This window comes from Jaculus jaculus, chromosome 5, assembly GCF_020740685.1.
Source record: "Jaculus jaculus isolate mJacJac1 chromosome 5, mJacJac1.mat.Y.cur, whole genome shotgun sequence".
NCBI lineage: Eukaryota > Metazoa > Chordata > Mammalia > Rodentia > Dipodidae > Jaculus > Jaculus jaculus.
Genome location: NC_059106.1, coordinates 160652219 through 160667066, shown reverse-complemented (window position 1 = coordinate 160667066; position 14848 = coordinate 160652219). Strand labels below are relative to the sequence as shown.

The window sequence follows — 14848 nt, the reverse complement described above, 5'->3', positions numbered from 1 at the left end:
GCAGCAGGGCAGGGTACTGACACTCTGCTCCCCTCAGCACCCCCACCACACTGAGCCCGCGGGGTGCCACATGAGCAAAACCTAAATAAAGACTGGTCTTCAAAGCGGAGTACAGCAATTTGAACTTTTCTAGGGCACAGTCACTCTAGGTGGTGTGACACAGAATCATGAAATATGCAGTGTGTGTCATTCCAACCCCCTAAAGCACATATTCGTGTGCACGTGGGTGGACAGCGCAGAAGAGGACGCTGGCTGTCCTGCTCTGTACTCTGCATCTTAGTCCGTCCTTTGAGACAGGGCTTCTCACTGAACCTGGAGCTCACTGCTTCAGCGCTGGCCTGGCAGCAACTATCCTGTCTTCTCCTTCCCCCAGTGCTAGTGCTATGGGGGGCCACGGCCACATCCAGCTTTTTACTGAGGTGCCAATACTTGGGCAGCAAGTGCTCTTACCCACTACATAATTATAATTTATATTATATTATAATTTTTTTGAATTTTTTATGTGCGTACATGTGACTGTGCACATGAATGGATGCCAGAACGCAACTTTGGTTGTCAGTCTCCCACAAAGGTCCTGGGGTGATGGCACAGAAATTAAAGGCCTTTGTTTGCAAAGCCTGCTACTGGGGTTCACTTTCCTAGATCCATGTAAAGTTGGACAGGCATTCAATTTCAGCAACTAGAGACCCTGGTGCACCTCCCCCCCCACATATATACAAACAAACAAACAAACATACCCAAACCCCACCTTGGGTTTTCTTTTTTCTTTTTTGCTGCTGTTGTTTACAAGGTAGAGTCTTACTCTAGCCCAGGTTGATGTTCAACTCAGTGATCCTCCTACCTCAGCCTCCTGAGTGCTGGACTAAAGTCATGTGCCACCAGGCTCAGCTCCAAATCCCATTTTTAAAACATACATTTATGTGGGCTGGAGAGATGGCTTAGCAGTTAAGGCGCTTTCCTGCAAAGCCAAACAATCCCAGTTCAATTCCCCAGGACCCACGTAAGCCAGATATTCAAGATTATGCATGTGTGTGTGTGGAGTTCGTTAGCAGTGTCTGAAAGCTCTGTTAGCGCCCATTGTCTCTCTCCCCTGCTCTCTCAAATAAATAAAATAGTTTTTAGAAAACACGTATTAAAGTCGGGCGTGGTGGTGCACACCTTTAATCCCAGCACTTGGGGGGCAGAGATAGGAGTTCAAGGCTACCCTGAGACTACATAGTGAATTCCAGGTCAGCCTGGGCTACAGTGAGGCCCTCCCTTGAAAACAAAACAACCAAAACATTTATTTATTCATGAAAGAGAGAATGGGCGTGCCAGGGCATCTAGCCACTGCAAACAAACTGCAGATACATGTGCCACCTTGTGCATCTGCCTTTATGTGGTTAATGGAGACTCGAACTAGGGTACTTAAGCTTTGCAGGCAAACACTTTAACCACTGAGACATATCTCCAGACCCAAATCTCCATTTTTTTTTGTTGTTGTTTTTGTTTTTTTCGAGTAGGGTCTCAGTCCAGCCCAGGCAACCTGGAATTCACTATGTAGTCTCAGGTGGCCTCAATCTCACAGTGATCCTCCTACCTCTGCCTCCCAAGTGCTGGAATTAAAGGCGTGTGCCACCACACCCAGCTCCAAATCCCAAATTCTGATGTGTTATTAAATTGGCTTATTTTTTCTACTCAAAGATAAACAAATACTATATAAAAATGAGGAAAAGAGGCTGGAGAGATGGCTCAGCAGTTAAGGCACTTGCTTGCGAAGTTTAAGGACCCAGGTTTGACTCCCCAGAACCCATGAAAGCCAGACACACAAGGTAACGCATGTGCACAAAGTGGCACACACATCTAGAGTTCGAGTGCTGTGCCTACAGACTCTGGCATGACAATTCTCTCTCACACATAAAAAAAATAAATAAAACATAAGGAAAAGCCTCAAGTAAAGAAGGAATGCAAAAGTATAGTAAGACTTAACAAGGTGGAGGAGAAGCAGGCAAACAGGCACAGCTTCAGAACCTGGAACGCCACTTGGCTTGAGCTACAGTTTCCTAACAAGGCGCCTGGAATAACCTAAGCCCACCAGCATCCAGCTGCCAGCCGGCACACCCACCCAACCAAGCAAAGAGTAAGGTTACTCCTTGCTAGCATAGCAGCCCTTGGGAACTCGCTTTTTGAGACCAAATACACTGAAACATATCCTGAACCTAACTGAGATGGGCCAGGTGCAGTAAGGTAAACTGTAACCTAAGTGACCTTTGGTGGGGAGGATCCTATTTACGGTGTGCATTTCATTAAAATCAGATGTACCATGGGAAAGGAAATTAGAGTGAATGAAGACTTACATAATCCAAACCTATCAATCAAACCCAAGAAACTACCTTCACATCATTCCTAGTAACCAAGACCTCTTCCTCCTGTCCCCCTTGAAAAGAAGCCCAGAGCAGCTCTGTGGCTCTTGGGCAGTCCAGGTAAGGTAGTCAGTCCGCTGCTCCCCTGCCCTGTACCTTAAACAACCTATATAAGATACTGAGAGGCTGGAAGCACATGTCCACACAAGACCACCAGCAACAGATGCAGTGGGGAGGAGAATGAGAGTATTCAACTGGACAAAGTTTGGGCATTTTTTTGTTTTTGTTTTATTGATATGGTCTCGTGTAGCCTAGAACTCACTGTGTACCTGAGGATGGCCTGCAAATCCCAAGGACCCAGGCTCAAGTCCCCAGTACCCACATAATGCCTGATGCACAAGCTAATACAGGCATCTGGAGTTTGTTTACAGTGTCTAGAGGCCCTGGCATTGCCATTCTCTCTCCCTCCCCTTCAAAATAATATGTAAGTAAATAAAATTCCAAAACAAAATATTTAAGAAAATAATCCACTTGTTGGCAACAAGATCCAATATTACTATTACTACTTACTGGAACACTGGATAAAAGAAATACCACCCTTCAAAATATATGTACTGAAAGCCAGGCGTGGTGATGCACGCCTTTAATCCCAGCACTCGGGAGGCAGAGGTAGGAGGATCACCATGAGCTCAAGGCCACCTTGAGACTACATAGTGAATTCCAGGTCAGTCTGGACTCAAGTGAGAACCTACCTCGAAAAAATAAATAAATACACAGGGGGGGGGGGAGGGGGGAGAGAGAGAAAGGGGGGGAAGGGAAAGAACCCAGACAAATGTAGCTGCCATGGTGACACACCAAGAGACTGAAGAGGATCGCCATGAGTTAGAGACCAGCCTGGGCTAGAGTGAGACCCTCAAAAGAAAACACGACAAAACAAAAATTCCCTAAAGGGCCAGGGAGATGGCTCAGAAGGTCGAGAACTTGCGCCTAAGTGTGAGTACCTGAGCTCCAGCATAAAAAGCTAGCGTGGCACGCACCCCTTGTAAGCCCAGCACTGAGGGGAGAAGAGGCAGGAAGATCACTGAAGTTTGTTGGTCAGTCAGTCTAGAAAAATAATAAATCTTCCCCAATACTACTTCCTTCCTGAGCACTCTCAAAACTGCCACAAGACTGTCCCATGTCTGTAATTTCATCTGTCATCTCAGCATTTAGGAGATGGAGGCAGGAGGAACAGGAATTCAAAGTCACCTTCAGCTATATAATGAGTTTGGGGCAAGTCTGGGCTACATGAGACCTAGTCTCAAAAACTCAAGAAAAGGGGCAGATCAGCAGTTAAGGAGCTTGCTTGCAAAGCCAAAGGACCCAGGTTTGATTCCCTAGGACCCACATAAGCCAGATGTGCAAGATGGTGCATGCATCTGGAGTTCATTTGCAGCTGCAGGGGCTGGAGACTCTGGCGCACCTGCTCTCTCTCTCTCTCTCTCTCTACCTCTCTCTCTGTCAAAAAAATAAAAATAAAAACAGGCAAACCATGGGATCAGTAAGAGACTCTTACTCAAACACAAATGAGCTGAAGAACCATGCAGCAGGCCACCTGACTTTCTGCTCCACTACATGGGGTGTTGTAAGGCACACATGTGCATGTACCCATGTAATCACACACACAAGCAAAGAGAGAGAGAGAGAGAGAGAGAGAGAGAGGAGAAAAAGGTTGGATATGGTTGATTCACACCTGTTATTTCAGCACTTAGGAGTCAAAGGCACAAGGATCACTTCAAGTTTGAGGCCAGCCTGAGCTAAAAGCAAGTTTCAGGTCAGTCAAGGATATAAGTGAGACCAGGTCTCAAAGACAAAACAGGGGCTAGAGAGATGGCTAAGCAGTTAAGGCACTTGCCAGTGAGGCCTAAGGACCCATGTTCTACTCTCCAGATCCCACGTTAGCCAGACACACAAAGGTGAAGCAAGCACAAAGTCGCACATGCTCACTAGGTGGCACAAGCATCCAGAGTTCAACTGCAGTGGCTAGAGGTCCTGGCACACCCATATTCATATTCTCTCTCTCCTTGCAAATAAATAAAAATCTTAAAAGAAATGTGGGGCTGGAGAGATGGCTTAGCAGTTAAGGCACTTGCCTGCAAAGCACTCAGGTTGGATTCCCCAAGACCCACGTAAGCCACATGCACAAGGAGGCACACGCATCTGGAGTTCATTTGCAGTGGCTGGAGGTCTGGCGTGCCCATATTCATTCATTTTCTCTTTCCCTCTTCCTCCCTTCCTGTCTGCCTATTTCTGTCTGTATCTCTCTCTCAAATAAATAATAAAAATATTTTTAAAAAATGGTACTGTAAAAACAAACTAAAAATTCACATTACTGCCTTGCAACACATACAATAATTAAGTCAAAATAGATCAAAACCTAAAAGGAAATAAAACAGAAGCACGAGATAAAGGCTTCACAGTATTACATTTGGAAATTATACTTTTTGGATACAAAAAATATATCAAAATTCAAAATTACTCATTAAACACTATGTAGTGAAGAGGTTGAAGATATAAATCAGTGCTAATAGGCTTGCCTGGGGGCACAGGCCTCTGGGTCTGAGCTCTAGCACCAAGCAAAACAAAAAAACAAAACTGAACAGTGAAAAATCAACTTTTAGGATTGAAGCAAATAGTTCCAAATCATTAAATCTGATTAAGAAATCAAGTCTCCAGAACATAAAAAGAATTCCTACATTCAACAACTAAAAGTTGAGTGAAAAATTGGCAAAGGGCATGCTAAGGAGATGGCTCAGGAGACAAGAGCACTTGCTGTGCAAGCATGAGGAGCTTGCCAGCACTGTTATGAATGTATTAATTATTCTGAGCTCACAAGCCATAAAGAAACAGGTGCCAGGCTGGGTTTGGTGCATAAGCTGTAGTATGCCAACTCCAGTCCTAAACCAAACATACAGACTGGGGCAGATTTCTGCCAGTGACACTCCAAACAGTCCACACTGTCACAACAGACAACTTAGACCCAGCAAGCCAGTAATGACGACAGATTTTGTTTTGTAACAATGGCTTGTGAACCCAGGGCCTCAAGAAGGCTGCGAGATGTGTTCTACATGAGGTGCACAGCCGACTTGAGACACTTTGTCCCTTGTCTGCTCACTTTCTCACTTGAAGCTTTTTGTGTGATACTAGGGTTGAGCCTAGAGCCTTGTGCATGCTAGTTAATCAAATGCTCTACCACTGAGCACCCTGCCAACCAATGCCAAGCCCATTTTCCTACTCTGAGGGTCTCATTAAGTTGTCTAGGCTGGCCTTAAACATGCGTTCTCCTGCCTCAGCCTCTAGAGTAACTGGGATAACAGGCATACACCACCAAGTATAGCATCACTTCAATATTGAAGAGGAAGACACTGCAACCTGGGAGGGGCAGGAAAAGACCAGCCAAGGTGTGGAACCAGTTAAGCAACCATCCTCTTCATTACTCACTGTTGAACCAGAACATGACTTTAGGTGGAAGTGTTTTTTAGGATAAGGCTTGCCTTACTCATTTTATACACACATACAGAGACAGACAGACAGACAGACAGACAGACAGACAGACAGAGAGGGAGATGGAGGGAGGGAGGGAGCGCATGCTAGAAATACAGCCCATGCTGACCTGGAACTCTTGATATTCTGTCTTAGCTTCCTTAATGCTGGACTTGCAGGCGTGAACCACTTGGATATAGCTGTTATTGGAATGTAGTCTTGGTAGTGGAGACTGCGCCAAGGGCCCAGCACATACTAAGTATGGCTGTGGCCAGACACCTAAGGCTAACCTGTGTGAACTGTTCTTTAAAGCCACATCTATACTGAAGTCCTACAGACGGGCTGACTAGAACATAGTAGTTGAGGAGTGATGGAATGCTGTAGACAGAAAGCCAACATTATCTTGAAACATCTTTGGTGTTCCTTCCCTTTCAGAGTAGTAGGGATTGAATTCTGGGCCTCACGCATGATAAGGCAAATATTCTCCCACTTCTCTTTTTTTTCCCCAGTTCTCTTTTGCCCAGGCTAGGCTGGCTTTGAACTTATTTTATAGTTCAGGCCTTGAGGGTTTTTTTTCCCCCTTAATTTTATTTATTTGAGAGAGAAAGAGGCAGAGAGCATTGGCACGCCAAGGTCTCTAGTCACTGCAAACAAACTCCAGACAGATGTGCAACCTTGTGCATCTAGCTTACGTGGGTACTAGAGAATTGAACCTGGGCCCTTAGGTTACATAGGCAAGTGCTTAATTGCTAACCCATCTCTCCTGGCCCAGGCCTTAAGCCTCCTGCACCACAGGAGTCACTTTTTAAGACCTATTAGAGCCATCTACCATCAATGTATTTAACCTAACATTCTTTGATTAATAATACATTCTCAGAATGTATTAAGCCCACAGACCACTATTTTCCAAGGACCCTAAGGCTAAGAATCCTTCCTACAAGATACCATCTAAAACCTGAGAATTGCCTGTTGTGTTGTATTACTACAGCCCATCTACCTAACAGACACTCCCACCAACTACTCGGTAAATGCTCTGATTTGACTTCTTTGTTGTGTGATTTAAAAGTTCATGTATGTGCTGGGGAGATTGATTTAAAAGTTCATGTATGTGCTGGGGAGATGCCTCAGTGGTTAAGACATTTGCCAACAAAACCAAAGGACCCAGGTTTGATTCCCCAGTACCCATGTAAGGCCAAAAGCACAAGGTGGTGCATGTATTTGAAGTTCATTCGCAGTGGCTAGGAGGCTCTGGCATGTCAATTCTTTCTATCTGCCTCTGCCTCTCTCTCGCTCCCAAATAAATACATCAGTTTTTTAAGTTCATATCGGGGGCTGGAGAGATGGCTTAGCGGTTAAGGCATATGCCTGCAAAGCCAAAGGACCTAGGCTCAATTCCCCAGGACCCATATAAGCCAGATGCACAAGTTAGCATATGCATCTGAAGTTCGTTTGCAGCAGCTAAAAGCCCTGGTGCGCCCATTCTCTATTTGCCTCTTTCCCTCTCTCAAATAAAATTAAAAAGTAGTTTTAAAAAAGCTAATATACCCAGCACTCGGGAGGCAGAGGTAGGAGGATCGCCGTGAGTTCAAGGCCACCCTGAGACTCCATAGTGAATTCCAGGTCAGCCTGGGCTAGAGTGAGACCCTACCTCGAAAAATCAAAAAAAAAAAAAAAAAAAAAAAGCTAATATAGGGTGGGGGCCATAGCTCAGTGGAACAGCATTTGTTTAGAATGCAGGAGGTGCTTGCTGGATACCCTCAAGCACATGCATTTGGAGTAGCAAGAGGGCATGTCCATTTTCATATTCTCTTTCTCTTTGTCTGTCTGCTCGCAAATTTATTTTTTAAATATTTTATTTTTTAATATCTTATTTTTATTTATTTATTTGAGAGGGGAAAAGAGGCAGAGTAAAAGAAAGAGAGAGAATGGGCATGCCAGGGCTTCTAGCCACTGTAAATGAACTCCAGATGCATGTGCCACCTTGTGCCTCTGGCTTATGTGGGTACTGAGGAACTGAACCAAGGTCCTTTGGCTTTACAGGCAAGCACCTTAACCACTAAACCATCTCTCCAGCCCCTATTTTATTTATTTGATAGAGAGAGAGCTAGAGAATGGACACGCCAGGGCCTCCAGCCACTGCAAATGAACTCCAGACACACGTGCCACCTTGTGCATCTGGCTTACTTGGGACATGGGAAATTAAACAGAGGTCCTTTGGCTTTGCAGGCAAACGCCATAACTGCTAAGCCATCTCTCCAGTCACTTTTTTAAGTAAATAAATAAAGTAACTTCTATATGGAACATGCTATTCTGGGTAACTTGAATCTGAGTGGCAAGGCCCTGGTCATTAATGTTTGACTCAAACTCAACTTATACAGATGAGGAAAGAATTAACAATGGTTAAAAGCAGTGGTAAAAAATAAAGTTAATCTCTATCTTCCAACTACTAAATACTATCTCATTCAAGAAACTAGTTGTGGGGGCTGGAGAGATGGCTTAGCGGTTAAGGCACATGCCTGCACAGCCTAAGGACCCAGGTTCAATTTTCCAGGTCCCACGGAATCTCAGTGCAAGTGGAGGCACATGCGTCTGGAGTTCTTTTGCAGTGGCTAGGGGCCCTGGCACACCCATTCTCATTCTTTCTCTCTCTTTCTGTTTCTCTCTCCCTTAGGGAGTATAAAGCCTGTACTTGTCTGGATAAATGCACATATTACTCTCACCAAATTGCCCTGAAAACACTACACTTAATGTTCATACTCACATATTAATGATACTCTCATTTCTGGTTAGAGAAGCTTCTCTTTTCAGATGGCAATGACCTCTAGGATGACCCAAAAGGCAACAAAGTGCTGAGAAGAAGGGACGGAGGAGTGTCCAGCACTGAAACATCTCAAACTCTCCAAGGAAGAGGTGATGGAAAAAATGTAAGAGCCAATGGAAGGGTACCACTCCTTACATACAACTGTCCAGACAGAACTTGGCCTTGATATCCAAAACCTCGCAGTGCCTAGCAATACCTACATAAGACTCTAATAACAGGAGAAAAAGATGGTGACATCAAATTAAAAGAGAGACTAATGGAGAGGGAGGGGATATGACAGGGAGCAGAGTTATGAAGGGGAAAGCAGGGAGAGGGGAGGGAAATACCATGGTTTGTTGTCTTCAATAAAAAAATATATATTAAAAAAAAGAAAAAGAAACTAGTTATGGTGCTGGAGAGATGGCTGTGGTCATGGTGCTTGATGTGAAGCCTAAGGACCTTTGTTCAACTCTCCAAATGCCATGTAAGCTGTGCATGTGCACAAGGTGGCACATGCATCTGGAGTGGAAATGCAGTGGCTAGAGGCCCCTGTGTGCCAATTCTCTCCCACATTAAAAAAAGAGAAAGAAACTAGTTATGTAAGGAAAGGACCTTGATCAGGGATATACACAAAAGTCACATAAATCAATAAAGGTCCCCTTCCAAATGAAAAGGACATAAGAATGGAGAGGTAGGACCAAAGCTAAGGACAAATGAAAAAGCCCTACTGAAACTACTACTTTGTAACTAACTAAAATTTAATAACAGCTGGGTGTGGCAGCTGGAGCCTTTAGTCCCAGCACTCAGAAGGCATAGGAGGATCACTGTGATCGCATTTAAGGACAGTCTTGGGCTAGAGTGAGAACCTGCCTCAAAACCAACCAAACAAACAACAACAACAAAAAAAAAAAATACCAAGCCAGGCATAGTGGCCCACACCTTTAATCCCAGCACTCTGGAGGCAGAGGTAGGAGAATCGCTGTGAGTTCGAGGCTACCCTAAAACTACATACTGAATTCCAGGTCTGCCTGGGCTACAGTGAAACCCTACTTCAAAAAATAAAAACGAGGGCTGGAGAGATGGCTTAGCGGTTAAGTGCTTGCCTGTGAAGCCTAAGGACCCCGGTTCGAGGCTCGGTTCCCCAGGTCCCACGTTAGCCAGATGCACAAGGGGGCGCACGCATCTGGAGTTCGTTTGCAGAGGCTGGAAGCCCTGGCGCGCCCATTCTCTCTCTCTCCCTCTATCTGTCTTTCTCTCTGTGTCTGTCGCTCTCAAATAAATAAATAAATAAAATGAACAAAAAAAATAAATAAATAAATAAAAATAAAAACGAAAAGAGGGTGCCTGGCTAGCTCAATTGGTAGAGCATGGAACTCTTAAAAATTAATAAAAAAAAAAAAAAGCTGGGTGTGGCAGTGCACACTTTTAATCCCAGCACTTGGGTGGCAGAGGTAGGAGGATCACCATGGGTCCGAGGCCACCCTGAGAATACATCATGAATTCCAGGTCAGCCTGGACTAGAGTGAGACCCTACCTCAAAAAACCAAAATAAATAAATAAAAATTAATAAAAACAGTTTGAACAAAGGTATGCTACATAAATGGATAAAGCCTGGAAACCAAAAATTATTAATCAAAAACCCCAGTGTCGGGCTGGAGAGGTGGCTTAGCGGTTAAGAGCTTGCCTGTGAAGCCTAAGGACCCCGGTTGGAGGCTCAATTCCCCAGGCCCCTCGTTAGCCAGAAACAGAAGGGGGCGCACACATCTGGAATTCTGGAGTTCATTTGCAGTGGCTGGTGGCCCTGGTGTGCCCATTCTCTCTCTCTCTCTGTGACTCTCAAATAAATAAACAAAAAAATTTAAAAAAAGAAACTAGTGTCAAGGATGACACACTTCCAATAAGTTGGTCAGGGAGGCCAAAGGCCTCTAAAACAATAAACTATTGGCATTGCTCTTGGTTGCCAGAATAAAATTGGATTGCGGCGCACACCTTTAGACCCAGCACACTGGAGGCTGAAGTAGAAGGATAACTGTGAGTTTGGGGTCGGTGCCTAGGGCTGAAGACATCACATATTTAGGTTGCAGGACAAAGAAATCAAGCTGGAAATGAGGTGGGAAGTTTCTCCCTGCTAGCTAGCTGTCATGGGCTCAAGGAGAAAAGTCATCAACAGTCTTGCTGAGATGTGGACCTTGCCTGCTTCATAACAGACCTGCCCTACAAGATGTGCCCAGTGGTCCAATAGTGGCATGACTGTTATGGAGGTAACCAATCACTTTCTGATTGGATTTAAGGCCCACTCCAAGGAAGGAAATTCAAGCCTGATACTAAATAAACCTGTTGGAAAGCCCATGGCTACTGTGGGCGTGGTGGCACAAGCCTTTAACCCCAGCATTGGGGAGACAGAGGTGGGAGGATCCCTGTGAGTTCAAGGCCAGCCTGGGAATAGAGTGACTTCCAGGTCAGCCTGAGTTAGTGAAACCCTACATTAATCAATCAATAATCAATCAGTCAAATGTCCATAGCTAGGGAGCTCTTTAGACCTCAGGGGGCTTGTTCACACTGGGGATCATTTACTCACACCTTCTCTTGAGTGACAACAACTTTTGAATGAAAAGAACAAGGCCTTATGCAAGGGCCAGTCTTCACCTTTAATCTCAAGCAGTATTAACATTTGAATGCTATCCTAAAGACACTGGAGTAGGCCCCTCTATTAACAAAGGGCAGTTTACGCAGTGACTTCCCAGCTGTCCTTGAACTCAGCACTGGCCCGCATCGGCCTGCAGAGCGCTGGGATTGCAGGCGTGGGACACTGGTGGATACCTGCACAGGGAGGAAGGCCTTGCAGGGAAGAACCCACAGCAAATGAAAACTTTGCCAGGGTTCATCAGGTGGAGGGAGCGAGCGGGCGAGCGATCGACGCCCACATTTGGGGTGTATGTGTGTGTGTGGGAAGCGGGAGAGAGTCTGCAATTCCAAGTCATTCTGTGTGACAACTCCTTCCGATCTAAGAGACGAGAAATCCTTGAAGGATTTCTACAAGAAGTCGTCCAGATCCCAAGCAGACGCGACCAAAGGTCAAGAAGCGACGGGGCGGGGGAGGAAACGCACGGCTGGACGGGTGCCGGCTGGGCCCAGGCCGCGCTCATCCTGCGGGCGGGCGGGCGGCGGCTCCCTTCCCGGCGCCGGCGGCAGGGAAGGAAAAGGAAAGGAAGGAAGGAAAGAAGGACCCCGGGGCCCCACCGCCCAGGCCGCGCCCTCGGACAACAGCGGCCCGCGAGGCGCAGGAGGAGGGACGGCGCGAGCAACACGGAAACGCCCGCACCCCGAGTAACCGATCGAGATGGCGGTGCCCCCCCCCAACACACACACACACAGACACACAGACACATACTCTCATCCACGGACCCCCCCCACACACCCCGGGCCGCCGCGCCGAGCCCACGGAGCCGCCGCCGCCACCGCCCACTGCCGGCCCCCATCTCCCCCCCCCCCTCGCTGGCCCGCCTGCCCGCCCTCCCTCCAGGGACACGGCCCGCTCCTCCCCTCGCGGCGGCTCACCGCGCTGAGGCGGATCCCGCTGGGTGGCTGCGCCGCCATCTTGAGCGAGCTACAAAGCCAGGACCGGCCTCGGCTGCGGAGGCTGCGAGGCTACTGTGCGTGTATGTGTGTGTTGGGAAAGGGAGGGGTGGGGGGGGGAGGAGGAGGAGGAGGGAGGCCCGGCGCCCCGCCCACTTCCGGAGGGGCCGAGCTCCGCCGTCGGGGCCACGCCCACTCACTTCCGCCTCCAGGCAAAGGCCCATTGGAAGGGTGCGCATGCTCCCACGGGTGCCGCCGGTTTGGACCCGCGGGCGCGCTGGGAGCTGAGGGGAATGCGCATGCGTGCGGGCAGGCGTGAACTCCTCGCGCCCCCTCCCCAGCCGTGAGACGGACTTCCAGACGGCGTGACTGTCGTTTTTGAAGAGTGGCGCCAAGTGGATGGGAATTGCGTGACAAAAAAAAAAGGAAAAAATTAAAGCGACGTGTCCTCCACTGCCAGCGTGTTTGAAGCCTTATTGACGAAATGGAAACAGGAATTAATCGATAGTCTAGATTTTTCCTGAAAAATTGCTGAGCTTTATCTGGGTGATCATCTCGCCCGGACTCATTGATTCAACGACCATGTATTGGACTTTGCACTCTGGAAATGAATCAAGCAAGACCTGTTTAAATACTGCAGGTAGAGCTGGGCGTGGTGGCACACACCTTTAATCCCAGCACTTGGGAGGCAGAGGTAGGAAGATCTCCGTGAGTTCGTGGACTCCCTTAGACTACATAGTGAATTTCAAGTCAGTTTGACCAATACAGTGAGACCCTACCTCCAAAATCCAAACCAACCAAACAAACAAAAAAACTGCAGGTAAAGGAAGAGTTGAAAGGTTTACAAAAGTACCTACTGAGAATTTATAAAATTAATCCATTTATTAAAAGTTCAAGAAATACAGAAGTATTTCAGGGTCCTGACATGGTGGTCAAACCCATAATCTCAGCACTTTGGAGGCTGAGGTAGGAGGATTGTGAGTTCCAGGCCACTTGGACTAGAGTGAGACCCTATCTCAAAATGACAACAAAAATTATTACCAATCCTCTTCACCATAACAGCCAGACATTTGCTGAACCATACTCCAGACTTTCTAAATGTTTGCAATATGGGATTCTCTATCTTCAATTTGCATTTCTTTTTATTGTTTTTTCAAGGTGGGGCCTTGCTCTAGCCCAGGCTGACCTGGAATTCACTATGTAGTGTCAGGCTTGTCTGGAACTCACAATCCTCTTACCTCAGCCTCCCGAGTGCTGGGATTAAAGGAGTGCACCACCATACCTAGCCAATTTGCATTTGTCACTTGATACTTATTCAAATATTTGTCAATGAGTGGATAAGGAAATATGAAAACAACCTCATGTTCTCACCTTGGTCATTGATAGCTGAGTAAATGGCCTAAAACGAATGACCCAAGAGCGCTAATTAATGTCATCTGTGGTGCTCTGGTCTGGGCAATTTCCCAGGTTTCCTCCGGTTTTTGGACTGTTGCTAAATGCTAAACTGTTTCATAACCGTTGATCCAGAGCCTACTTAGTGTCTTGGCAAGGTGAAGGTGATAAGGGGTAAAGGTGAGCCCAGCAGAGAAGGCATCCAGCCTTGGAGAATTAAACTACAAATACCGAGTTGTGAAATGAGCTGGTTGTGGTGGTGCATACCTTTAATTCCAGCACTCGGGAGGCAGAGGTAGGAGGATCACCATGAGTTCGAGGCCACCCTGAGAATACAGAGTGAATTCAGGTCAGCCTGAGCTAGAGTGAGACCCTACCTCAAAAAAACAAAAATAAAAAACATAAATTAATAGGATATTGTAATTTGAATGTGAAATATCCGTCATGAATTTGAGCACTGGTCCCCAGCCAGCGGTAGTGTTTGGGAAGGCTATGGAAATAGATAACTAAGGGAAGGGCCTTGTGGTTTTGTAGTCTGGCCCCCTTTCTGTCTCATCTCTGCTTCTTGACTGCAAATGCAGTGTGATGAAACACCCCAGGTTCCTGATGCCAGATGGGCTGTATTCCTTCTGAAACTATCAGCCAAAATAAACCCTTTTGTCCTTAGATGCTGATCAGGTGTTGGTCACAGTATTGACCTTAGACTCATAGCAATCCTACTGCCTCAGCTTCCCAAGTGCTGGATTACTGGTACGAACAATCATTCCTATCTATGTGCTTTGGTCAAAAAATATGGAAATAGGGCTGGAGAGATGACTTTGTGGTTAAGGTGCTTGCCTGTGAAACCTAAGGACCCATGTTTGACTGTCCAGATCCCACATTAGCCAGACGCACAAGGTGACACAAGCACCTTGTCACACATGCCCACTAAGTGGTGTATGCATCTGGAGTTTGACTGCACTGTCTGGAGGCTCTGATGCACCAATTCTCTCTTTTCCTCTCACACACTGTCTCTCTCATTAAAAAAAAAAAAAAAAAATTAAAAAATGTCTGAAAACATCCCAGCATTGTGGTGTACTCCTTTAATCCCAGCACTTGGGAGGCAGAGGTAGGAAGATTACTGTGAGTTTGAGGCCACCCTGAGACTACAGAGTGAATTCCAGGCCAGCTTGAGCTAGAGCAAGACATTACCTTGATAAAACAGAAAACAAAACAA

At 46.4% G+C, this 14848-nt stretch overlaps 1 protein-coding gene across 2 annotated transcripts in view; it reads right to left on the bottom strand.

Moving 5' to 3' along the window:
- The window catches only part of Morc3 (MORC family CW-type zinc finger 3), a 55720-nt gene extending 43365 nt beyond the window's left edge, over positions 1 to 12355 (bottom strand). For both annotated transcript variants that reach the window (XM_045150438.1, XM_045150439.1), the window contains exon 1: positions 12223 to 12355. In XM_045150438.1, coding sequence (XP_045006373.1) covers positions 12223 to 12261 — 39 coding nt within the window. In that variant the 5' untranslated portion in view covers positions 12262 to 12355. The remainder of the gene's footprint in view (positions 1 to 12222) is intronic.
- Positions 12356 to 14848: the final 2493 nt, after the last annotated feature.